General features: G+C 47.7%; 1 protein-coding gene across 2 annotated transcripts in view; it reads left to right on the forward strand.

Annotated features, from left to right (window-relative positions):
- ISM1 (isthmin 1) overlaps positions 1-22,927 on the forward strand; it is a 95,099-nt gene extending 72,172 nt beyond the window's left edge. For both annotated transcript variants that reach the window (XM_061435621.1, XM_061435622.1), the window contains 3 exons: positions 7,979-8,122; positions 12,220-12,309; positions 18,123-22,927. In XM_061435621.1, the coding sequence (XP_061291605.1) occupies positions 7,979-8,122; positions 12,220-12,309; positions 18,123-18,640 (752 nt within the window). In that variant the 3' untranslated portion in view covers positions 18,641-22,927. The remainder of the gene's footprint in view (positions 1-7,978; positions 8,123-12,219; positions 12,310-18,122) is intronic.
- The last annotated feature ends 3,330 nt before the right edge of the window (positions 22,928-26,257 follow it).

Genomic DNA, 26,257 nt, shown 5'->3' on the forward strand with positions numbered 1-26,257 from the left:
GGCAAATTCTTTACTGTTTGAGCCACCAGAGAAGCCCTAGACATCAGGATTCCTACTTTATAAAGTAAATCTGGTCCCTTTATGGAACCCCTAAAGCAGTGCTTCTCAGACCTTTGCTGCTGCTGCTGCTGCTGCTAAGTCGCTTCAGTCATGTCCGACTCTGTGCAACCCCATAGATGGCAGCCCACCAGGCTCCCCGTCCCTGGGATTCTCCAGGAAAGAACACTGGAGTGGGTTGCCATTTCCTTCTCCAATGCATGAAAGTGAAAAGTGAAAGGGAAGTCGCTCAGTCATGTCCGACTCTTAGCGACCCCATGGACTGCAACCTACCAGGCTCCTCCATCCATGGGATTTTCCAGGCAAGAGTACTGCAGTGGGGTGCCATTGCCTTCTCCGACCTTTATATGCACACAAATCATCTGGGCATCTTGGTAAATGCCTCGCCTGAAGCCACAGATGAAGAAAAGGGGCGGGCGACCTGGTGAAGCCGACCCTGCTGGTCCTTGGACCACACTTTGAGAAGCAAGACTGTAAGTGTGTAGCTTACAAGCTACAGTCACTCAGTAGCATTTGCAATGTGGATGAATCATTACTGCTTCTCGGGATGGCTCACAGGGAATATACAAATTCCAGAATTCTTTACAGGATCAGATGAGCGAAGTCCCCTTTTATTTCAATCAGCAAGAAAGTATAGAGCAATTTCTAAGTGTTTATCCCTGTGTCGGGGGCCAGGGAGGATACAAGGAGAGAACATTCAGCCCAGAAAGGTGAGGTTCATGCAGTGGCAAAGCAGCACCCATCACTGGGCTTTTGGACTTGCTGCCCTGTCTGAGGCCAGCTACAGTTGCCATAGGAACTGGGCTTAGTGGAGGCTATCAATTGCAAACATTTGAAGTTAGCGTTTTTAATAAGAATGCAAATGTCTGCAGCCAGAGTATTTCAGAAAATCCTTGGTGAAATAAGTAGAATGTAGCAGCGTCTTTAGAATAAATTATAAAATACACAGCAAAGTTCAGTTCAGTCACTCAGTCGTATCTGACTCTTAGCGACCCCATGAACTGCAGCACGCCAGGCCTCCCTGTCCATCACCAACTCCCAGAGTCTACCCAAACCCATGTGCATTGAGTCTGTGATGCCACCCAACCATCTCATCCTCTGTTACCCCCTTCTCCTCCTGCCTTCAATCTTTCCCAGCATCAGGGTCTTTTCAAATGAGTCAGCTCTTCACATCAGGTGGCCAAAGTATTGTAGTTTCAGCTTCAATATCAGTCCTTCCAATGAACATCCAGGACTGATCTCCTTTAGAATGGACTGGTTGGATCTCCTTGCAGTCCAAGGGACTCGAAAGAGTCTTCTCCAACACCACAGTTAGAAAGCATCAATTCTTCACCGTTCAGCTTTCTTTGTAGTCCAACTCTCACATCCATACATGACCACTGGAAAAACAACAAAAGATAGACCTAATGTGTGATGGTGGAAGCATGTAATGACCATGAGTCAGCTCACCCTTGGCCTCTTTGTGTTTGAGATACTTAAGTTGTCACCCAGGGCAAATAAAGGGTCCAAATAAGTATCTTTCTGTCAAATAATAGTATACCATCCCCAAGATTGCTGTAAATAACCTGATAATGCAATCAGATGAACACAGCCAAGTGTAATTTGGGCTGGTAGTCGATTCTTTGCAATTCTCTGACAGACTGTGGTCCTGTTTTAATAGATTTCACAGCGATTTTTTGGGAAAGGTTTTTCTTTGTCTTGTTGAATTATAGCCACATAATGGGTATGTTGGTCTTCTCTGGTGGCTCAGATGGTAAAGAATCCACCTGCAATGCTGAAGACCCGGGCTTAATCCCTGGCTTGAAAAGATCCCCTGGAGAAAGGAATGGCTACCCACTCCAGTGTTCTTGCCTGGTGAATTCCATGGACAGAGGAGCCTAGAGGGCTACAGTCCATGGGGTTGCCAAGAGTCAGACATGACTGAGCGACTAATGCACTCACATACAATAGGTATCTTAAGGAAGGGCTGTTTGGGCCAGAATCAAAGCTGCTGGAATATCAGGATATAGAGCAGGATATGGCCAGAGCAGGCAGCTCTCAGATCTCATCCCAGCCCTGCCAAGTTTGAGCTGTGTGACCTTAATCAAGCACCTTAACCTCTCTGAGCCTCAGTGTCCTTATCCATAAAAGGTGAGTGTTTCCACCTACCTTGCAGGGTTATTACAGCAGTTCAATCAGGGTGTTTGATTGAACACCCTGGTTCAATCAAACAGACAGAGCCGCTGGTTAAGGCAGGGTTTCAGTAAGTGGCAGTCACAATCGTCTAGCTAGGATTAGTGGTGGAGGTTTGCCAGTGGCTCAGCCAAGACTCAAGTCACTTCAGTTGTCCAAATACTGTAACTGGACCGCAGAACTCGAGTGCCCTGAAAGTATATAATGACCACTTTAAAATGTCAAATGACATCCTAGAAGCCCAGCTCTCAGCCCACTGCCCTGTGGATTGTTCTCTGCCCTCACTCAGCTCTTTGGTGTCACAGACAGGGCTGCCACAGCCTCACATAAACGTTCACAGGGACTAGTCTACTGTCTTTGTTGTCGTCCTTGTAATTACTGGGGCTCAAGTTCATCTTCTGCTCTCAGCGATGCTCCCTGGTAGGTAAGCCAATGAAAATAGGCTTCTTTTATTATAGCAGAAGGGAAGATTGCCCTCAGAGCTTTGTCGCCTCCCCTACATCAGAAATTCCTTTCTGTCCTTCAAATACATTAAACAATAGAAATCCCTGGGAGGAGGGGCTTGGCTGGGATGCTCCTCCAGGGCTGTGTGCTCTAAACACTTCTGGCGAGTGGACTGACGTGCCCACTTTTTGTTTCACTTCCTTGCTAGGCCAACAGGAACGATCAGCCATGTGGAGATATCAGTGTTCCATGTCTAACTTTGGGGGCCCAGCGTAAAGAAGTGTTTGGAAAATAAATGGCTTTGCTAGCTTTTTTTTTTTTTTTTTTTAAGCCATGGAGAAATCCACTTCAGATCAGATCAGATCAGTCGCTCAGTTGTGTCCGAGTCTTTGTGACCCCATGAATCGCAGCACTCCAGGCCTCCCTGTCCATCACCAACTCCCGGAGTTCACTCAGACTCACGTCCATCGAGTCAGTGATGCCATCCAGCCATCTCATCCTCTGTCGTCCCCTTCTCCTCCTGCCCCCAATCCCTCCCAGCATCAGAGTCTTTTCCAATGAGTCAAGTCTTCGCATGAGGTGGCCAAAGTCCTGGAGTTTCAGCTTTAGCATCATTCCTTCCAAAGAAATCCCAGGGCTGATCTCCTTCAGAATGGACTGGTTGGATCTCCTTGCAGTCCAAGGGACTCTCAAGAGTCTTTTCCAACACCACAGTTCAAAAGCATCAATTCTTCGGCACTCAGCCTTCTTCACAGTCCAACTCTCATATCCATACATGACCACAGGAAAAACCATAGCCTTGACTAGACGGACCTTTGTTGGCAAAGTAATGTCTCTGCTTTTGAATATGCTATCTAGGTTGGTCATAACTTTCCTTCCAAGGAGTAAGCGTCTTTTAATTTCATGGCCACTTACTGAAGTAATAAATCCTTGATGGTTCCAGAGTCTCCAAGCCATTCAGAGAGCATTCATAGGGAAGGTTGTTCTGGTGTATTTGTGACAGCTTTTGCTACTTTGTTGTTTTCTTTTAAGAATTAAAAATAGTATATTTATTTTTTGGCTGTGTTGGGTCTTAGCTGCCCGGTGGCATGTGGGATCTTAGTTCCCCAACCAGGGATCAAACCCACATTCCCTGCATTGACAGGTGGGTTCTTAACCACTGCACCACCAGGGAAGTTCCAGTTCTTGCTACTTTAGAAACCACTCAACAGTAAAAAAAAAAAAAAAAAAAAATCCATCTGCAACGCAGGAGATACAGGTTCAATCCCTGGGTCGGGAAGATCCCCTGGAGAAGGAATTGGCAACCAACTCCAGTATTCTTGCCTGGGAAATCCCATGGACAGAGGAGCCCGGCAGGATACAGTCCATAGGGTCACAAAAGAGTTGGACACAACTGAGCGACTAAACAACAGCAATCTAAAACTTACTGGCTTAAAAGCACACATGTCTTTGAGAGAGAGAGTCTGCAGGCTGTCTGCACCATTGTTCTGCTCTGGGCTGACTTGGCTGGGGCTGTGTGCTCCAGCATGGCTTCATTCCCCATGGTGGGATCCCTGCTGGCCAGCTGGGGTGCAGGGACCGGTGGGCCTCTCCCCCTCTGGCCCCACACCTTCCGGGCTCACCCAGGCTCTTCACGTGGTGGAAGAGTTCCCTCAGGGACAAGGCAAGCCCTGAGGCGCCGGCACCTTTCTAGCCTCTGTGTTGCATCATGTTTGCTGTTTTTTCAGGGGCCAGAGCAAGTCACGGAGAAGGCAATGGCACCCCACTCCAGTACTCTTGCCTGGCAAATCCCATGGATGGAGGAGCCTGGTGGGCTGCAGTCCATGGGGTCGCTAGGAGTCGGACACGACTGAGCGGCTTCATTTTCACTTTTCACTTTCATGTGTTGGAGAAGGCCATGGCAGCGCATTCCAGTGTTCTTGCCTGGAGAATCCCAGGGACGGGGGAGACTGGTGGGCTGCCGTCTACGGGGTCGCACAGAGTCGGACACGACTGAAGCGACTTAGCAGCAGCAGCAGCAGCAGCAGAGCAAGTCAGAGGCCCAGGGCTGGGGTGGATGTGAAAGGGGGTGGGTACATAGAGAATTATGGAATCATCTTTCACAGAATTTGATACAGTACTAACGTTCAATAATTTAGACCAAAAAAAAAAAAAAAAACATAAGAAATTACCTCAGGCAGGGATTCCAAGATGGTATGTTTAATGCTAAAATCTCAACATTCAGAGACAATATTCCCCCAAGCTAGCTCTCCATCTTATCATACCAGGGAGGACGTCCTGCCAGAGAATTCTAGGTGGCTGAGGCCCCTTTGCTTCTGCTGAGCCGAGCAGGATACCTCTTGGCATCACTTGGATTGTGTCTTAGGCTGAGACCCACCCCACAGGGGACAGCAGCTCTCCCTCCGTGAATTAATCAGCTTTCTCTGACTCACCCACTGCCCCCTTTTTATGAGTGTGAAGACAGTATCACCTGACTGGTGACTTTTTGTGGTGGTGGTTGTTCCTTGTAACAAATCAGACCCCAGGAAGAGCCACAGGGAGGTGCTGAGTGTGCTCCTGCGTGCGTGTAACACATGGATACACCCACCGACAGGAGTGCGAGCGTGTGATTGTTTCAGGCACATCCTTTGTGTCCTTGGCGAGTTTACCAAGAGGCCTGGGAGGTGGCAGCCCCGGCCCCCTGCTCAGCAATCTCTCCGGTTCCACTGCACTGATGCTCAGGAGGAGATGGAGAGATGGAGGCAGCCAGGGTGGGAGGGGAAGCAGACCCACCTCCCTTGCACGAGGCAGGAGTTTCAAACATCTGCTTGGCCACGTGGTTGGAAAATCATGTCTTAGAAGGGAATCAAAATTCAGAAAAACCCCTTTGGGGGAGTCAGGAGAAAGGGATGGGGCCCCCGGGGGCAGGTGAGGTGTGGCTGGACTCTCAACCGTGGGTTAGGGGAAAGGATTAGGACTACCCCCACCGACTCTCACAGTGGGCTAAAGTCAGTGGCCCTGGGTTTGCCTGAGACTGAACGCGCTGTAAACACAGCCTGGGAGTCTGGCCCGGGTCCCGCAGTTCAGGTAGAAACATGTGTGGACCGCATTCTTGCCAGGCCTGCGTAATAACAATCACCGAGACCTGTTCCGAGCGGAGCAGGACCCTACCCTGTGAGGCCAATGACTGGGGCTGCATGCTTGGCACTGGCAGAGGCCCCAAGGCTGGAGGAGGATTTCAATAAAGCGGGAAAAAGTAGTTCAGACGAAGATGCTGCAGAGTCAGGCTTTCGAGCAAAAGCGCTTAGCACTAGGGCCCAAGCTTTCTTTTCTCTTCCCCTTCGCCTTGAGTGGGTCATCCATGCACTCCAGGACTTAGTTTCCTTACTCCTAAAAAGAGGAAATTAGGTGAATTCCCTGGTGGTCCAGTGGTTAAGACTCCAGGCTTCCAAGGCAGGGAGTGTGGATTTGATGCCTGCTCAGGGAACTAAGATGCCACATGCCAAGCAGTATGGCCAAAAAATTTTTTTCTAATTTTTTTTTTTAATTAAAAAATAAAAAGAGCAAGTTAGTCTAGATAACATACCAACCTCTCTCATGGCCCTCAAGCCCCCAGTCTGGTTCATTTCTCCTTTTTCCTTACCACTCACTGATTTCTGATACACTGTATAATTTAGTCATTTTTGTGTGTGTTTTTTGATTATTGTCTGACTCTTCTCACAAAACTATTAGTACCACAGAGCAGAGATCCTTGCAAGTTTTATTTAATGATATATCTCATATACCCAGAATTGGGCCTGGCACATAATAGAGTATTTGTTGGATGGATGTTGAGTGATGACCTCAAAGAACCATCTAGCTCTACCATTATGTATCAGTTATCAGGGCTTCCCTGGTGGCTTAGCTGGTAAAGAATCTGCCTGCAATGAGGGAGACTTGGGTTCAATCCCTGGGTTGGGAAGTTCCCCTGGAGGGGAGCATGGCAACCTGCTCCAGTATCCCCACGGACAGAGGAACCTGGCAGGCTACATACAGTCCATGGTGTCACAAAAGAGTCAGACAGTGACTAAGCACACATCAATTGTCTACTGCTGCATAACAACCATCCCAAAACTTGGTGACTAAAACATCAGCAGTGTATTATTTCTCTACAATTCTGTGACTCAGAACTTCAGGCAGGGCTCCACTGGGCAGCTTCTCTACTGCCAACAGCACCAGCTGCATTGAGCTGTCCCCTGAGAAGTGCCTGGAAGGTCCAAGAAGGTTTTATTCCCATGTGGAGTGTTTTGGGGCCCATTCATGTGACTCCTCTCTGTGCATGTGAAGGAACTGGTGGTTGTCATTTTGGAAAATCTTTACAATATTACTGCATGGCCCCAGGAGAAGGCAATGGCACCCCACTCCAGTACTTTTGCCTGGAAAATCCCATGGATGGAGAAGTCTGGAGGGCTGCAGTCCATGGGATTGCTAAGAGTCGGACACGACTGAGCGACTTCACTTTCACTTTTCACTTTCATGCACTGGAGAAGGAAATGGCAACCCACTCCAGTGTTCTTGCCTGGAGAATCCCAGGGACGGGGGAGCCTGGTGGGCTGTCGTCTATGGGGTCGCACAGAGTCGGACGCAACTGAAGCGACTTAGCAGTAGCATGGCCCCACGCTCTGTGGATGTGTACATTTTCAATAAGCACTTACTAGGCATCTTCTGGGCTTCCCTTGTGGCTCAACGGTAAAGAATCCACCTGCAATGCGGGAGACCTGGGTTTGATCCCTGGGTTGGAAAGACCCCCTGGAGAAGGGAAAGTCTACCCACCCCAGTATTCTGGCCTGGAGTATTCCATGGACTGTATAGTCTCTGGGGTGGCAAAGAGTCAAACTGAGCGACTTTCAGTTTCAGACATCTTCTGGGCTTCCCCAGTGGCTCAGTGGTAAAGAATCTGCATGCAGTGCAGGCGCCACAGGAGACTTGGATTTGATCTCTGCATCAGGAAGATCCCTTGGAGGAGGGTGCGGCAACCCACTCCAGTATTCTTCCCATGGACAGAGGAACCTGGCGGGCTACAGTCCACAGGGTCTCAAAGAGTCAGATTTGACTTAGCATGCACGCACACAGGCATCTTCTAGGGGTCCGAACCTCAGAGAGAGGCCCTGCTAACATGAAGCTAATCCCTGCAATGAGCTCTGGGGCCATAACTTTTCGCCTCCGGCTGGCACCTGGTCCCCTCCAACAGTGGGGACGCTGCAAGTGGGCAGTTGGCAGGCAGCCGGACGGGGGCTGTGAGGGTTCTTTGGGCGAGGCTGGTGACCATCTCCCTGCTCCCTTCCAGATTCCACAGACGGTGAGGGCGACTGGAGCCTCTGGTCTGTTTGCAGTGTTACCTGTGGGAATGGCAACCAGAAACGGACCAGGTCTTGTGGCTATGCGTGTACTGCAACCGAATCTAGGACGTGTGACCGTCCCAGCTGCCCAGGTGGGTGCATTTGGGGTGTGGCTCTACGTTCCAGAGAAGCTTGTCCTTTTTGTTCTATTTTCTAGTTACACAATTTCCAAGTGTTATAGTCCATTTACAGTTATAACAAAATACTGGCTATATTCCACGTGCTGTATAATACATCTCTGTAGCTTATCTTACACCTGAGAGTTTGTACACCCCACCAACATCCCAGCCCTATGGCGCCCCTCCTCACTCTCCCCACTGCTCACCACTAGTCTGTTCTTTGTGAGTCTGGTTAAGGTTGTAGCTTCTATTTAAAAATTTATAGAAATTGACTGTTTACAAGACAACCATTTTCCTAATGAGAATTCTGACCAGACTTGGACAAGAGACAATGAGCTTAGAGGATGAAAAGATAGAGTTTCTGAGCCTGGTATGCAATTGCAGTAAACATGACCTAGAAGACAATACTACCATGTACTTAATTTAAGGAGTGATTCTGGTTAACTTGGCCCTTTGATGTGGAATTGGTTGTACCTTAAAGAGACACATGAAGATGGATGTTCGTGGGCTAATAAGGAAGCCAGGATCAGAGGCTTAACGGCCATCTACAGAAAAACCGTGTATTAGCCTGAGAGTTGCTGAAAGTTCCAGAGGGAGCAAATTGGGGCACCTTGGCATTTAATTATTGCTTTAAACTGCATTGTCCATGTTTTTTAAAACTTAACTAATAATTGCAAACTTAGTGAGAGGCCATATTGGAGTAGATAACAATTGTGACTGTAGTAGTATCGTCAAGCCGCCGTCTAGTCTTGTTTCTGTATGGCCCACACATTTTTAAAGGGCTGTGAAGAGAGAGGAGGAGGAAGAGAAAGAAGGATACGCAACCAAGTCCGAACGTGAAATGAATTTATTTACACAATGTAAATAGATGCATGGACATAGAAAACAAACTTACGGTTGGCAAGAGGGAAATGAGTGAGGAAGGGGTAAATCAGGAGTTCAGGATTAACAGATATATCCTACTATAGATAAAATAGATAAACAACAAGGACCTACTGTATAGCACGGGGAATTATACTCAGTATTTTGTAATAACCTATAATGGAAAAGAATATGAAAAAGAATATATATGATATACATGTGATACCAAATGTATATTCTTATTGTTTTATATATATATATATGTCACTTTGCTGTACACCTGAAGCTAACACAACATTGTGAATCAACCGCACTTCAATTTTTAAAAGACCATATGTAACCTTGCTTGCTTGCTTGCTTGCTAAGTTGCTTCAGTCGTGTCCGACTCTGTGCGACCCCATAGACGGCAGCCCATCTACAAAGTCTATACTTTCTGACACTTTACCTAAGAGTTTATCAACTCCTGGTCTGTGGTTTTCCATCTACCATGTTCCCCACAGGCAGGCAGAAAACCAGCCTAAAACACTATCTCAGGCTCGTCCAAGAAATCACACTTTCCAAATGATTTCCTCTGAAAAAAATTTCAGGGACAGACCATTTGATTCCCCACACCCCAGACTTCCTTTTTCTACCCCTAGAAACTTTGTTCTCAAACCACAAGGCTGAGATTTAGAACAAAAATGTGGGGGAGCAAAGGGTTTTCTGCCAGTAGCGAAGATCAGATGGGGCATGCGCGTGGTAGCAGAGGGGCGTGCGCAGAAGACGGGGCTGATGTGGGAGAAAAGGCCGTTCTGGACCCCGTCAGCCGTGCGGATGGATTTCCAAAAGTGCTTGATCAGTTTCCAGCAAGAGGTTTGTCCTGATCTTTCCCATACTCATCACAATGAAACAGAGGTAGAAGTCTGGTGGGATGGGTAGAAATAAACCAACAAATAATAACGAGAAGGAGGAAGAGGAGGAAGGCAGGAAGAAAGTGAAGAGGAGAGGGAGAGGGAAAAGAAGATGAAGACAAGATGAAACAAAAGAAAATGAAGGTAAAGATTGGGAAGATGAGGAAGAAAAAAGATGATAATGAAGGTCATGAAGAGTAGAACTCTTTGAGTATTTCAGTATCAAGCAAACTTCTAAGGTCTTTGCATGTGTTATTTCGTCTAAGCCTAACAATAATGTCATGAACTAAGTACTGATGATGGTGTTCATTCGGCAGCTGTGGAAACTGGGTCGCGTGGGCTAATTTGTCTAGAGTCATGCAAGAAGCAAGTGGTCAGCTGGGATTTGAATCCAGGCAGTCGGATTCCAGAATCCATGTTCTTAGCCATTAAATTCTTCCACCACCACCAGGGTGAGGGGTACTGGGCTCAGGCACATGTGATTACAGACAGCTTTTCATGTCAGGGCTTGGCAGCTTGCCTGTTGCTTTCTCCTCCAGAGTTGGCGTGCAGACACAAAACAGTGGACCTAGATAACTTGGTAGCAGGTCTCATCTCTCCTCCCATTTTGAATGTTTTCTCTCACTGCTGAAAGCGGCTTGGCCAGCAGCCCTGTTCATGCATTTCCTTCTCATCTGACCTGGCTTCCGTCCTTTCCGCCTTTCTGTTCCTGACTCCCCCAGCTTTGCAGGGCTCCCTTGAACATGAAGGATCTTCTTTTGCACCATCTCTTTCCTTTCCTGGTGTCTTGATTCTCAGCCTCACTGGAAAGACTTACGGGCCAGGCAGCCTCCCTGGCCTGGTGGTGATGACGCTGTAAAAATCTGTCCCCTAGGCTGACCGTACAAATAAGCTCGAAGGGCCTCACATAAAATCAGAGCGAGCCCCTTAAAAGAAATCAACTCACACCCAGCAGGACAGCCAAAGTTCTCCAACAAATAGTCCACATTCCACTGTTCCTCCCTCCTGACTGCTTCCACTTGCCGGGGGTTCCCGTTCACAGAGGAAGCCTGGGTGGGGATGGTCATTTGAGTAGGGGAGGGGGCCAGGAAACGTGAGGCAAACTAGGTTTAGTTGCTCAGAGCAAGTAATGACAAACCCAGCATATTCTTCTTTTAACATTGAATTTTTTTGTTTTTAACTTTTTAATATTTATTTTATTCAAGTATAGTTGAATTACAATGTTGTATGGCAAAGTGATTCAGTTATACATACATATATATATATATATATTTACACTACATTCTTTTTCATAGTATTTTCCATTACAGTTTAATCATAGGGTATTGGATATTGTTCCCTGTGCTATACAGTAGAACCTTGTTGTTTATCCATCCTATATGCAATCGTTTACATCTGTTAATCCCAAACTCCAATCCATCCCTCCCCCAGCTTATTCTTTTTGCAGCATCATCAGCGGTGCTGAAAGTCCCAACATACAAGAAATGGGTCTTTTAGCTGTGGACCACTGCATCCTCAGAATGAGCTAGGCAAATATTCACGGAGAAAATGTCAGCCAACACTTACTGCTTCTTAGCTAAGTGCTTTCTTTATGCATAACTCATTTAATTCATTCAAGGCTCTGAGGAAGCTTGTTGGTTCTCCCTCCTTAGGGATGTGAAACCCGAATCACCCAGAGGTTCTGGGGCTTACCCAAGTCACTCACTTGAAACCCAGCGAGTCAGTCCTTAAGACCAGTGTTAACCACTAGACAGGTTGTTAACACTGGACTTCCCTGGTGGCACAGTGGATAAGAATTTGCCTGCCAGTGCAGGGGACGTGGGTTTGATTCCTAGGTCGGGAAGATTCCCTGGGGAAGGAAATGGCAGTCTGCTCCAGTGTTGCTGCCTGGGAAATCTCATGGGGAGAGGAGTTTGGCAGGCTGCAATCCATAGGGCTTCAAGAGTCAGACACAAGTTAGTGACTGGTTCACATTGTCATCCTGACACCTCCAGACAAACACACATCCTGACGTGTGTCCAGCACCGCCCAAAACCCCACTCCTGGGACCAGGGAATGAGCTCCTTAGGACATTCAGGCACATTTGGATCTGATTTCATGCCGCAAATGGTATCTGGGGTTTTAATATATTTTATGCTCTATACCTGCTTTTTACTGTTTCCTCTGTTGGCAAGTTTCTGCCCATGAGTAGTAATGAATACAAAAAAGGCTTTGTTCAGGCGTATTTGTTTTTTTATTTGCCAGTGGGGCTGGGGCGGGGGGAGGGGAGGTGACTTTTTCCATATAACTAGAGAAAAAAGAGCTCCTGTCTGTGTCTAGGAATTGAAGACACCTTCAGGACAGCTGCCACTGAAGTGAGTCTGCTTGCGGGAAGTGAAGAGTTTAATGCCACCAAACTGTTTGAAGTCGGTATGAAGAGTTTTCTTTTCGTTTTTCATCCAAATATTGATCCAGTGCCTTAGAGATTCCTTTTGCCTTTGCCATGCCGTCCTTGGATCCATTTGAATGTTGCATCTTCCTCTTACGGGGTCCAGTGCTGTCGGCGTTTTTCTTGCTTACCAAATATACACCAAGCAAAAGGGAGCCTCCTGCAGTGACAGAGCCCAGCAGCCTTGCTGCGTCCACCCCAGCACGCGGGTGGGACCACCCTGCCCCTGGCGTGGGGCTCACCCATCAGGGGGCCTCAGGCCTCATGGAATCTCTTCTCACAGCCCTCACCAAGTGTCCCCAACGAAATAAAGAAAAGATGATGTCAGCTTCCCAGCAGAGGGTCACGGGGAGTAAGGAAGAGAAAGGGCACTTCCTCAACGTTATGCCTTCCCCATCCCAAGCCCGCCCCAGCCCCCCACCACATGAGTTTTCTGTAAACCTTTGTAACACCCTGCTACTCCTCTGATAGAAAGTGCCAGAGCAAGTACAATAAACATGGGCCAAACAGAGTTAAAAGTGTCTACTCAGCAAGGGGAAATCCTGCTGTATAAAAATAGCTGCATGTGCTTCTGGATGTGATTTTATATTGCAGAAAGGTAAGATTCCTTCTGTCCCATTTCTCATTTGCACCCACTTCTGCTCTCCTCAGCCAAGCTGGAATCAGTTTGGAAATCCTGTTGCCCAGGGCTTCCATCACAGTCCTTCATGTACACCCAGCTGCCACTAGCAGAAGCCTTCTGCAAACACAGTGCATTTGATCCCCCAGATTTAAAGGTTGTGGGAGTTTTGCATAAAATAGTAAAGCAGCAAGGCAGGCTTTTGGGGCAGAGAGCAACTCTGTCTTCCCCCGTTTCCTGCCCCACAGGCAGGCAGCTGCTTTGCCCTTTCACAGGGGATGGGGCCAGGTGCCCGCCCTGGGCAGCTCAGGGCACACCGGATGAGAAGGGTTGGCATGTCAGGCAGGTTCCGGGCAGGAAGAGGCACAATCCACGCTCAAATCAGGTGACAGAGGAGCATTTGATGAGGATCTGTTGGCAAAGGTGTGAGCAGGTGGATGGAAACCAAGAAGGGCTTGTATAGCACTCTGGGACTGGCAACACGGGGAGCCCGCACCACCCGCTGGACTAAAGGGGCTAGGGGAGGGGTCCCGGAACCACTGGGTGGAGTGGACACACTCCTGACTCCCAGAAGGATGTAGCCAAGGGAGGGAGGAGCCTCAGGGACCGCACCCTTACCTCGCTCCTTCTTCTTTCTGCCACCCGACCTGGTCCTTCCATCGGCGTACCCCAATTAGAAACTAGGGCTCAGGGAGTCCACAAATCAGATCCACACAGGGAAGCCTTCCAGTGTAAGGAAAAGGGAGATGAGGAGACAGAAGGACAAATGGAATATGCCCAGCAGGGGTGAGAAAAGCTTGACTCGCATAAGGTCAAACGTCTTAACCGACTCCCACCTCAGTTTTCTGATCTGAAAAATGGTCTAAGGTAATGGTGTCTGGGCTTCCCTGGTGGCTCAGATGGTAAGGAGTCTGCCTGCAATGCAGGAAACCTGGGCTTGATCCCTGGGCCAGTAAGATCCCCTGGAGGAGGGCATGGCAACCCACTCCAGTATCCTTGCCTGGAGAATTCCACGGACAGAGGAGCCTGGTGGGCTACAGTCCATAGTGTTGCAAAGAGTTGGACATGACTAAGCGGCTAACATTTTCATACTTTAATGGTGCCTACCTCCTAGATCTATTGTAGAGTTGAATGAGTTGATACTCATAAAGCACTGAAAACATTCACACTGAATACTCCGTGTAAGTCTGATTAAAAAAAAATATAATAAGTCAATGGATGCAAGTCCTGTGTGTACATGACTTTTGATGCCCTTATGCCCTGGAGGGAAAGTGCAAAGCTGTTTTCTGGAGCCTCTGTGAATCTTATTTCTGAAAACCTTGCCCTCTGAGGAGGACCCCCACTGGCTCTGCAGACCTGCACTTCCCAGGATAGACCTTCCATTCTCTGCAGCAGCGCACTCAGGAGCTCGCTGGGGTGGAGTCCCAGAGTCTGGTACCTTCCTGCAGGTGGCGTTCCCCACCCTGTTCTGTGTATGGTCTGCTTGCCTTCTGGTTTAACCCTCCTGGGACTTTCTTGAGATGGGTGCTGTTTTTATCCCCAGTTTAGAGATGAGAAAACTGAAGCCCACCGAGGTAGCATGCTTTGCACAAGGTCACAGAGCTACTAAGTACTTGAGCCGGGATTTGACGCAGGCAGTCTGACACATGCTCCCACACATGCCATCTGAGGCCAGGCCTTTCCCATGCTCCTGAGAGGTGCCCCAGCTCTCTCTTCCTCGTTTCCCTCAAGCTGCAAGCTGGCTCCCAATCCTGACCGCTCAATTTTCACTCTTGACACCACCAGCTTCCCAGGACCCAGGTCAGTGGTGGGGAGTCACTTCTGACACCTCCCTCCCTCCAAGGCCTGGCAGCCCCACCTCCCCGACTACTCCTGATCCCACCCTCCGTACCGGCCAAGCATCTCACTGGGACTCTTACAATTGGCATTGAAGAGCTTGCTGTCGCTCAAAAACCATCCGTGCTTCCCTAGTGCCCTCTGAATGAGCCTAAACCACACTGAAGACCCCCAAGTCCTGACACCAATGATCTCCCTTCTGTACATCCTCTGCTTCAGGGAAACAATGTGTTCCCTGCCCTCAGACTCTCTCTGCTTAACCGTGGGCTGCACAGTTACCGCCAACCTGGCTGGCCCTCCTCTCTGCTCTTGGACGAAGTCTGGGTCCAGTCCAGCCCTCTGAGATGGGATTGGACGTTCAAAACCCTCCCTGGGGGAGCCCCCTGCCTGCGAGGGACAAAGGCATGGGAGCAGGAGGAGGCGGGGAGAGCTTTCAGACGGAGGGGTGGGCCTGACCCCTGCCTAGGGAGGGAAGGAAGGAGAGAGGACCGGGAGGCAAGAGCGTCCGAGAAGCTGGAGAAAGTCTCACCTACACGCATGGGGAAGCCAGCAAAGGCTGCCTCACCTGGGAGTCCCCCCTCAGGCAGCACCCTGCCTGACCACAAGCAGCCTGAAGGGAGCACAAGCTGGATGCGAACTCCAGGGCAGGTGCACCGCACCAGGCACCCCTGAGGCCTTCTTGCAGGAGCTCTGAGCGAGACAACTGTGGCCATCCCTCCAAGCCTCCGGGCCAGCCCAGGGTCGCTCACCCCTGGAAGCACCCCTGACTTGCCCTGATAGAAAATGACATTTTTTAACACTGGAGGGATATTTTTGCTTTTGCTCCCCGCCACACACCCCTGCATTCCACCATGGAGGGTTTCCTGAGATATGGATCATCCAACCCAGTGCAGCTTCCTGAGCCAGCCGCTGCAGGAAACCTGCCCACGCCTCATCCTTACACCCCAGCAGCCCCTGGGGGTCTCTGCCTGTGGGCCTGTTCTGGCCCCCAGAGCCCACCAGTGCATGAATGCACAGTCATCCATAAGTCCAGGAGCAGCCCCCAGTCAGTGACGGATACCCAGGCCCCTGCCGAATAAAAATACCTCTCTTCAAAGACTGTATTCCAAGGATTATTTAGTGCAAAGGGCAAGGGGCCTGTTCGCGATAGATAGAACACTGCATCTAGAGGCCTGCAAGCCTCTCAAGGGTTAGGGCTAAAGAGCTTTCTTTGATAGAGGAGTAAATAAGGCTGGAAGAACCCTGTGAGGGGACGTGAGATGGAAGAGTGTCAGAATCAGACAGGACATCAGAGAATGTTCTACTGGGAGACCAGCCTATTTTCAGGAGGCACCCCTAAGGAAAGGCCCAGGCTGAGGGCAGGCCCAAGTTCAGGGACTTGAAAGAAGGAGAGGACATTCACTAAAGTTTATTTGAGATACATTTTGCTCTAATTGATCGGTGGGGACGAGCAGTTTAGCTAATCATTTATCAGGCAAAGAAAGGGAATCTGGAGCGTCTACGTCTGGGTTTTGTTTTGTTTTGTTTCTATTTGGCTGCATGGAGTCTTGGTTGCAGCATGCGGGATCTTTAATCGTGGCATGCAGGGTCTCGTTCCCTGACCGGGACGCAAATCTGGATCCCCCGCTTTGGGAGTGCCAAGTCTTAACCACTGGACCACCAGGGAAGTCCCTGTGTCTGGTTTTGTCATAGGAAACACAGGGGCAGCGGTGAGACTTACTATGTCCTGTGGGGAAGAGGGTTCTTACAGTCAGTGGTTTTCCAAAATGTGCAAAAGTGGGGAGATTTCTTAACCTTGGCTGTTTCGCAGGATCACGGACCTTAGGTAAAGGTCCACCCTGACTCTGAATGGGTTTCCTGGGTCCTGGGAAAAGAGACTCCAGTCTCTCCAGTGGTTACGTGTTTGATCCACACTCCACACTGCCCCCCTCCTTCCCTGTCCTGCCTCCTTCCCTGCTGGTGTTTCCCAGAATCACCTCCCAAAGAACTGTCTCCACTGCATCTTTGTCTCAGCGTTTGGGAAAACACAGACTTCACCAACCCAGAAGCCCTAGACTCTGACGACTGAAGGACCCAGAGTGAACACCCACAGGGACAGGATCAGGCAGGGAAGGTGACAAATCAGTGACCTCCTGCCTTGACCAAGAAGTGGTCACTTGTCCCCTGTTCACAGGACCACTTGTTCCCATGGGAACAATGTAGGCCCAGCATCGGTATATCTTTTGTTTTTCCAAATGGAACAGGGAATCTACATGAGTAAATAGAATCAACTAATTCTTAAATATTGGCAATTAATTCATTATTTTTAAATACTGTAACGGCCAATCACGATACACCTCTGATGACAAGTTCTGGCTATAAGCCTACAGGTCAGTGGCCTTGGGCCAAATGTTAAATTCTCTGAAACCAGGGTCCACCAGCCTCTTCTTTAAGGCATCTTTCATGGAGATTTGCATATAATGATTGTTACTGTGTCCTGCCTAAGGTTAAGAGGTTAGGCCTAGTTTAAACAAGTCAGTGAGTAGTAGAATAAAACTTAGTCTTACAAGTATTACTTTCAGGTACTTTCTATCACTTGTTGCTTATTTAAAGGGAAGATTCAAAATGGATCTCTGAATTATTGTTCATTTGGTTATGAGTAATAGATAATGGGCTTATGGTTATTCAGGAAACCATAGAAAATACACCTTGTTTGTTTGGTTTTTTTTGTAGATGCCTACTAAAACTTGTTTTTCAGTCACTAAACCATGTCCAGCTCTTGCGACCCCATGGTCTACAGCAGGCCAGGCTCCTCTGTCCTCTACCATCTCCTAGAATTTCCATTGAGTCAGTGATTTTGTCTCACCATCTCATCCTCTGCCACCCCCTTCTCCTCCTGCCCTCAATCTTTCCCGGCATCGGGGGCTTTTCCAATGAGTTGGCTCTTTGTACCAGGTAGCCAAAGTATTGGAGCTTCAGCATCAGTCCTTCCAGTGAATTGAAATCAACCTTCCAGGGTTGATTTCCTTTAGCATTGACTAGTTTGGGAATAATAATATTATATATTTCCAAAAGAAAATTTTAAGGAGGGTAATATAATGATGATTGAGTCTAGGTGATGGCATCTAGGCAGTCATATAAGTATATTTTCTCTCCTGTATATCTGAAAGTTTTTTCATAATATAAACTAAGGAATTGGTGGTGCAGAGAACCTTGTGGACAAAGAAATTCCCAAGTTCAAGGACAATGAGTGTGTTCACCACACCAGGGGCTGCCACTCAGAATGGAGAGGTTGACTTTAAAAGTCATCCTGCTCCCAGTTTTGCACGTGATGAGAAGTTTCTCTGTGGCCTTTTTCAGACACGGACAGCTGTGAGCGCTGGATGAGTTGCAAGAGCGAGTTCCTAAAGAAATACATGCATAAGGTGATTAACGACCTGCCTAGCTGCCCCTGCTCCTACCCCACCGAGGTGGCCTACAGCACAGCTGACATCTTCGACCGCATCAAGCGCAAGGACTTCCGCTGGAAGGACGCCAGCGGGCCCAAGGAGAAGCTGGAGATCTATAAACCCACAGCCCGGTATTGCATTCGCTCCATGTTGTCCCTGGAGAGCACCACGCTGGCTGCCCAGCACTGTTGCTACGGCGACAACATGCAGCTTATCACCAGGGGCAAAGGGGCGGGGACGCCCAACCTCATCAGCACTGAGTTCTCCGCGGAGCTCCACTACAAAGTGGACATCCTGCCCTGGATCATCTGCAAGGGCGACTGGAGCAGGTATAATGAGGCTCGGCCTCCCAACAACGGACAGAAGTGCACGGAGAGCCCCTCCGACGAAGATTACATCAAGCAGTTTCAAGAGGCCAGGGAGTATTAAAGAGACGCCGCCGCTGGTGTTCCCGACACAAACGCCCCGCGCTGATCGCAGCCCGGCGGAGAGCAGCTCTCACCAGCGTACATGTACACGTGTGTATATACCACATTTGTCGTGAGTTACACGAGGGCTTGGCGCCAGCCCCTCGCAACTGCCATCTGAAGCCACCGTTGCCATCTTCAATGTCAACATTCCCCTTGGAACTCTTCCGAGGGAAGGACGTTCTCAGGAGGATGTAGAGAAAGAAGCCGGAAGAAGAACCTGAAGTCGTGGTGGGTGGAATTCAACTCACCTCGGATTCAGTGGTTCCCAGAGAAGCAATGGGGCAAAGAGACTGAAATTGTAAACGTGATAAGCAGTTTTATGTATAACTTATTTAATATGAATGTGATTTATGCATAACCTTCTCTCTGGAGTTGTCATCCCGAAATTATTTAATCACTTCCGTGAGAGTTCAGAAAGAGGCTTAGGGAGGTGGAAGAGAAAGGGAATTTTTCCAGGAATGACTTCTTAAAAATGAGAAATGCAATAGAAGGATATCAACATAAGAAAACCTGAAACCAAAGGTGAGTTAGCCAGTGAAGTACCTTGCTGAAGTCTCAGCTGCCAAAATGCCCTTCCCTCAGACTGGTAGAGGGTAGAGGGGGAGCAGCTGGATATTTTAAGAGCAAATCTGAGACCTGGTTTTAAATAAGCTTTAAAATATAGGATGATATTAGCACAATGCTGTAATTCTACTAAAAGACCCCAGAATGGTAGAATTTCTGCTCATGCCTTAATAGGTTCAGAAGGCTACAGGAAGGTCAGACTTAAAAACAAGGATTAGCACTTTTCCAAAGAAAACTGCAAAATAAATGGAGAAAGAACATGAACTTCATTTCATCTATTTTATTTTCATACCATCTTAATAATTTTTTTCTCCACCAATATATTTCCAGTAAATAAATATAAAAATGAGGAAGGGAACTCATCTAGAAAATCCTAATTTTTTATGTTTTAAGAAAGGAAAAAAAATACATTATTTTTGTAAAGTATTTATTGAGTCACTGAGTCTTGTGCATCAAGCAATTATAATATTGGCCTGGTTCTGTAGGGTGGAACTTAGGACAAATAAAGAGTTGGTTCTTATGCAGTCTTTACTTGCAAAACTCCAGGAAAAGAGATTATATAATAAAATCATAATAAAATGTGTTACCTGCAGTAAATGTGTTACCTGCATATATTTATGATACAAATTCCACAAATAGCCATGGTAAAGCAGGGTTTCAAGGCAGGGGAGAGGAAGGTTCAAAACAGGTGGGAATAGAAGGCTCATTGATTGATGTAATGGTGAGTGGTGTGAGTCAGTACCTTTGGCACCAAGAACATCAACCCAGTCCCCAAGAGACCGAAGCTCATTGACACACGTGCAAATTTTTGCCCATCCAGAGCTAAGAAAGCTCTGAGAAAGCCAAGCCAAATCAAAGGCTTAAGACAAGCCCAGGTGAATGGACCACTTCCACACAAAATTTTGCAATTACAGTAATAAATAGAATTCTTCATCCTGCAAGTGATTCCTTTTCCAGATGAGGAAACCAAAACTCAGAAACAACAGGTCAAATCGGGCCCATCTTTCATTTCCTAGTCCAGTGCTCTGTCTACTATATCAAATTTTTCACGTCCTTATATTCCTAATCCTACCCTTGGGTTCTCTTAGTAAGATCTTGTTTTATGGGAAAGCTCTTTTCAGTCATTTATACTTGAGAATAAGTTATACATACATTGCCCACTCTCAGGATATTTATATTTGAGATCTATTCCTAACTCTGGGAAGAGAATCTGTATTCCGATTTGAAAGAATTTTAGGCAACTGAATTGCTGGGGAGAGAATCAGTAGGTTCATATATCAGGGAAGATTTGGTTCCTAATAATAGGAAAACCATTTTTGCCAAGAGAGTTGGTTGCGATGGAATGCATCGCCTTCGAGATGGCGAGTATCTCAGGACAGGTATTCAAGCAGAGTGAGTGAAGATGAATCACGTGAGAGGCTCATTTTAGTGATGAGGAGAGACACAAACATACAGCAATCACCCCCTCTGATAAGTGTTCTGTAAAGGATAAGTAGACAGTCCTCTGGGAAAACAGAGGCAGGAAACGGGGCAGTACCTGCTGGATCCAAGGGAGGAATGTTAGAAGAGGGAGAGCAGGTGGATGCCTTCAGAATAAGGAGACACAGTAGGCAGAGGCAAGAAATCAGGCAAGAGCGTGGTGGTTTCTGAAAACTGGGATGTTTAGAGTGACAAGCCAGAGGGATAAGAATAGCAGGTTATGGAGCCATGTCTAAGGTGTTTCTGTTAAGGATTTAGCATGGGCTTCCTACATGGGCTGGTGGCTCAGCTGGTAAAGAATCCGCCCACAATGCGGGAGACCTGGGTTCGATCCCTGGGTTGGGAAGATACCCTGGAGAAGGGAAAGGCTACCCACTCCAGTATTCTGGCCTGGAGAATCCCCTGGACAGAGGAACCTGGCAGGCTATAGTCCATGGGGTCACAAAAAGTCAGACATAACTGAGCAACTAACACTTTCACTTCACTTAGCATGGAAAATGAAAGCTCTTTCCTACTATAGTCCGAATAGCTGATATGAGCAACATTTCCAATGGGCTCCTTGCCTCTTAATATCAGACCTTCCTGACAAAATGAACTGAGAGTTAGAAGATGAGGTGAATTGGGAGCTGGGGAGGGTTCCTGGGCCCTTCACCTGCTGGGAACACCACTAGCCTCCCACCCATCATCCAGACATTGCCATCCTGTCTGGAAATTTGCTGAACTATAATTTGCCTCTATCCAGATGTCCCTCATTCACTAAGGGCCCCAAGCCAGCCCCAGGGTAACCTTGGGTAATCCCTTCATGGAAAGCAGATCATGTGCTCAAGGGCCAACTTTGCCCACCGCAGAGTAGTCTGTCTGCTCCCTCGCCTGTAGCACCAGTGACTGCAAACCCCTCTCATTGAAAGCCTTGCTCCTTGGCTGATCCTTGGAAAGAGAGCCCTTTCTCCAGCAACCCACTGGGGCTCTGGGGGGCCGTGGCTGAGCAAGCCAACAGCCGTGGACAGAGGAGCCAAGGCCCTCTGGTGGCCGTGTGTGGGAAGGATGAAGACGAGGCCCCCGAGGAGCTGGGCAGCTTCCTGGCCCCATTCAAGCATCTACCATGATTAGTTTCCAAGTCTTTCCAACTTTGTAGCTCTGTGGCCAAGGAGTAGATTTCCCCACCCTGAGACCAGGGACCACAGATCCAAGAATAGGTACCACACCAGCCACCCTTCCAGAAGACACACTTTGTTCCTCTGTGCTGATCACTCTACCGTGGAGTCAAGCAGGTTACATCCGTTTTACAGACAAGGCACAAAAAGCCCAAGAAGGTCCTCTAACCTGCCCAAGCTCATGAGGCTGTGTACATGGCAAAGCTGGTTGCAGCCCATTCTGTCTGATCACTAAGTCCATGTTCTTAACCGTATCCCCTACTCAACTCTTTTTCTAATTCTTCCCACCACTTAGGATTAGGGCTTTGCTCCAGCTCACTCTGCCTTTGATCAGGTTGTTCAAATCTGCCAAATGTCCCTCCACCAACCTTCAGGATGTCTCACGTTGGTGACAGAAGGCCTGGCTTCAGCTCTGCCCAGTCCTTCCATATTCCGCAAGAGGATCTGAATCCTATAGCTCAGCCCTTTCTCAGGCTGGGTGGTCAGCAGAGCCTGACTTTCTAAAAGACAGCCTGCCCCACGGATAAGAACAGAGACCAGCCTGTTTCCCCTGCTGCACCCAAGCCGCATGTCAACCACTGCTGTTGGCTAGACCTTAAGGGCAGATGCGGGGTCTCATGCATTCCTTGGCTCCCAGCCTCAGGCTCGGTACCTGGCGGATGTCATCAGGCAAGGGATGGGGCAGAAGAGTGTGAGGACTGAGTCAGACTGCCTAGATCCCAGTCCTGGCTCCCTCAGCTGGGTAGCTTTGGTTAATTCAATCAGTTTCTGCATATTCCAGTTTCCTCAAACAGTTGTTTGGAGAATGAAATAAGAGATATGAAGTTCCTAGCATGGGGCCTGTCATGGACCCTGTGCATTAGTGTTGAGTCATTGAAGAATTAATTATGGAGTGTATACTAGTTGCGAGGCATTGTTCTAGATGCCAGGGATGCAGTGGCATACAAATCCAAGTTTTCTTGGTGGAGGGGAGATGGCTGATAAATCAATAAGTGACTGATCTGAGATAATGGTAAGTGATAGCCAGAAAAATAAATTTTTTGATCACATGTGTATGTTGCATTATTTAAATTAATGCTAGTTGTTATAATAGATAAGCCTCAAAATCACAATGGCTTAATACAAAAACCTCCAAAAAAGTATGTTTCTGGTCAACTGACTCCCTTCTAAGAGAGGAGTGGCTCTTTTCTTCTTCAAGGTGTGACTCTCTCAGTTGCCCTAATGTGTGCTAAGTCACTTCAGTCAGGTCCAACTCTTTGCAACCCTATGGACTGTAGCCCACCAGGCTCCTCTGTCCATGGGATTCTCCAGGCAAAAATACTGGAATGGGTTGCCGTGCTCTCCTCCAAGGGATCTTCCCGAGCCAGGGATCAAATCCGTGTCTCTTACATCTCCAGCAATGGCAGGCGGGTTCTTTACCACTAGCACCACCTGGGCAGCCTGATAGAAGCTCTGCTAGATTTCAGTACCATACCGTGTACTTTTTACAAGATGAAAATAAACCCCTAGTCTTTATGATGAGGGGCTTCCCAGGTGTCACTAGTGGTAAAGAACCCACCTGCCAATGCTAGAGACGTAAGAAATGCTGCTTCGATCCCTGGGTCAGGAAAGATTCCCTGGAGGAGGGCACAGCAACTCACACCAGTATTCCTGCCTGGAGAATTCCACGGACAGAGGAGCCTGGCAGGCTGCAGTCCATGGGGTCACAGAGTCAGACACGACTGAAGCAACTTGGTATATCGTTAGGTTCAACAGGCAGGAAATGATTCTGCCAAATTCCTCTAAACATTTCTGAACACATTTTCTTAATTTTTAACTTCATTTCTTGCGGACTAAAGACGAGTCCTGCTTCAAGGGACCACACTTTGAGTAATACTGCTCTAAGAACCTGAGTGACGGTGATCAACGCCCCTTGAGTGTTGACTTAATTCTGGCCCGATGGACAAAGAGTCATGAAAAAACTTCCCAGGAAGTGGAGGGGGTGGGGGGAGGAGCTAGGGCTCTTTCTTTGTCTTCCATTTACAATTTCCAATGGAAAAATGTGTGGGTTGTCACCATTATGCCTGCATGGTTTCAGACAAATTAAAGGCTTGCCTCAGTAATTACTGGGTGGGTATACTCAGAAACATACATCCATGTCTACAGATCCTGAATACAGTAGTGTAAATTAAGGCAGAAAGCTTACAGCCAGTTGCTTTTCTGAGGTTAAACATTGGTTTACTGTATAGGATTAGAAGAAGTGGGGTGTTTTCCAGAATCAGAAGATAAGACTTTTCAAGAACAAATTTATGGAAACAGCAACCTTTTTGTTGCTCCGGAAGAACAAAGCTTAGATAGAGACTTTTTTTTTTTTCATATCTCCATGTAGAGATTTGAAAAGCCAGCATATAAAGACCAGTGCCTTGCTGGTAATGGCAAAAACAACATCATCCTTAGCCATTTTAGCAGCAGGGGGATCTGTGGGGGGCTGCACTGAGACACAGCTGCAATAGCAAAGCTGGGTAAGAATTTTATGGCTTTGCTAATTTTCTATCTGTTCTGGGAGTCATAAATGTGCCCTTATAGATATTCATGATTGCTCTTAAAATGAAAAAAAAAAAAAACAACTTTCAAACGACACAGAAAAACCTTTCATTCTTGAGGCATGCAATTCATGGATGATTTTCAAAATGTCATGTTTGAGTTGGGAAAGTAACATTTCTTGAACTAATCAGCCAATAGCTTCAAGAATATGACTCAAAGGATATAAAAATTTCAAACCTGACTTTCAAAGAAGAAAAAGAATTCTTTTTTCTCTGCAAGTTCCTAAGTTTATTTTTTCGCAAAGGTCATGGCTCAAAGTTAGGTTTATTTGCCATGGAAAGGAACGGTCTAAATGAAGTAAACTTTTAATTCCTTAGTGAAAGGGAATGGTAGCAGATCTTGAAAGGCACCATTTTAAAATTTTACACCAGTAGACAGGGAGGTTCAATTTGGTTAGCTGTACCCCTCACCTCTTTAATCCCAACTTGGTTGGGTTTTAGGTTTGTTGGCGGGGGGCAGTTGGGTTCTTTTAAATCTTTGGAGAGATGAACAAATGGAGAAAGAGAAAAGCCAAAAAGATAAAAAGGAAAATGAAAAAGAAAAAAAGAAGAAAAATTCAGGATCTCCAGGATGAAATTCTCTTTGGAACCTCTATTAATGTAACTAAGGTAAGATCCTCACAAAGGGGACGCTGGAGAGACCCGCACCATTGATGCACCTGCCCTCCAGGAGAATTTCCATCCCCAGGCAGGGATGGCTGGGTCCCACCCAGCCAGCCACCCAGCCAAAACCAGGAAGAGATTTTCAAAGATGGCCCAACTTAAAGTCACGTGATCAGGATTCCTGAGAGCAAGAGAGCAAGGTATCCTGTGCCGATCGGCTGGGAAGGTTAGGACTTTCTGACAAGAACATTTCAAGGTCCTTCTTTGCTTCCAAGAAGAAGCCTGCCTCTAAGACACTCTTGGGGGCTCCCTCCTGCTATTACAGGATATTATAAAGAGAAAAATGGGCTTCCCAGATGGCTCAGCGGATAAAGAACCAGCCTGCAATGCAGGAGATGCAGATTCGATCCCTGGGTGGGAAAGATTTCCTTGAGGAGGGCATGGCAACCCACTCCAGTTTTCTTGCCTGGAGAATCCCATGGACAGAGGAGCCTAGCAGGCTACAGTCCATGGGGTTGCAAAGAGTCGGACATGACTGAAGTGACTTAGCACTCACTTAAAGGGAGAAACCGGAGAAGGCAATGGCACTCCACTCCAGTACTCTTTCCTGGAAAATCCCATGGACGGAGGAGCCTGGTGGGCTGCAGTCCATGGGGTTGCTGAGGGTCGGACACAGCTGAGCAACTTCACTTTCACTTTTCACTTTCATGCATTGGAGAAGGAAATGGCAACCCACTCCAGTGTTCTTGCCTGGAAAATCCCAGGGACAGGGGAGCCTGGTGGGCTGCCGTCCATTGGGTCGCACAGAGTCGGACATGACTGAGGCGACTTAGCAGCAGTAGCAGCAAAGAGAGAAACCAAAAGAGGAGGGCAGGGATCCAGTGCTGGAAAGATAAAGGCTGGTTCACCACTCACCGGCAGCAAGTGGCAGGAGCTGAAGCTTGAGTTAAAGCTGAAGCCTCCCTCTCTGCAGCCCGTACTCTGCTTTGCTGTAATGCACAGCCCATCACTTCTCTGACTGCTCCTCTTGCAGCCCCTCTGCCACCCAACAACTGGCCATCTTGCAGCCAACTGCCGATTTTGGAGCCAATCTTTTGTCAAAGAGGCTCTTCAAATGCTATCACATGAAAACATACCTCCAGGAAAATGCACACATGTCATAAGGACACAGCTCAGTGAATTTTCACAAAATGA

The sequence above is a fragment of the Bos javanicus genome, chromosome 13, assembly GCF_032452875.1.
Source record: "Bos javanicus breed banteng chromosome 13, ARS-OSU_banteng_1.0, whole genome shotgun sequence".
Taxonomy (NCBI): Eukaryota; Metazoa; Chordata; class Mammalia; order Artiodactyla; family Bovidae; genus Bos; species Bos javanicus.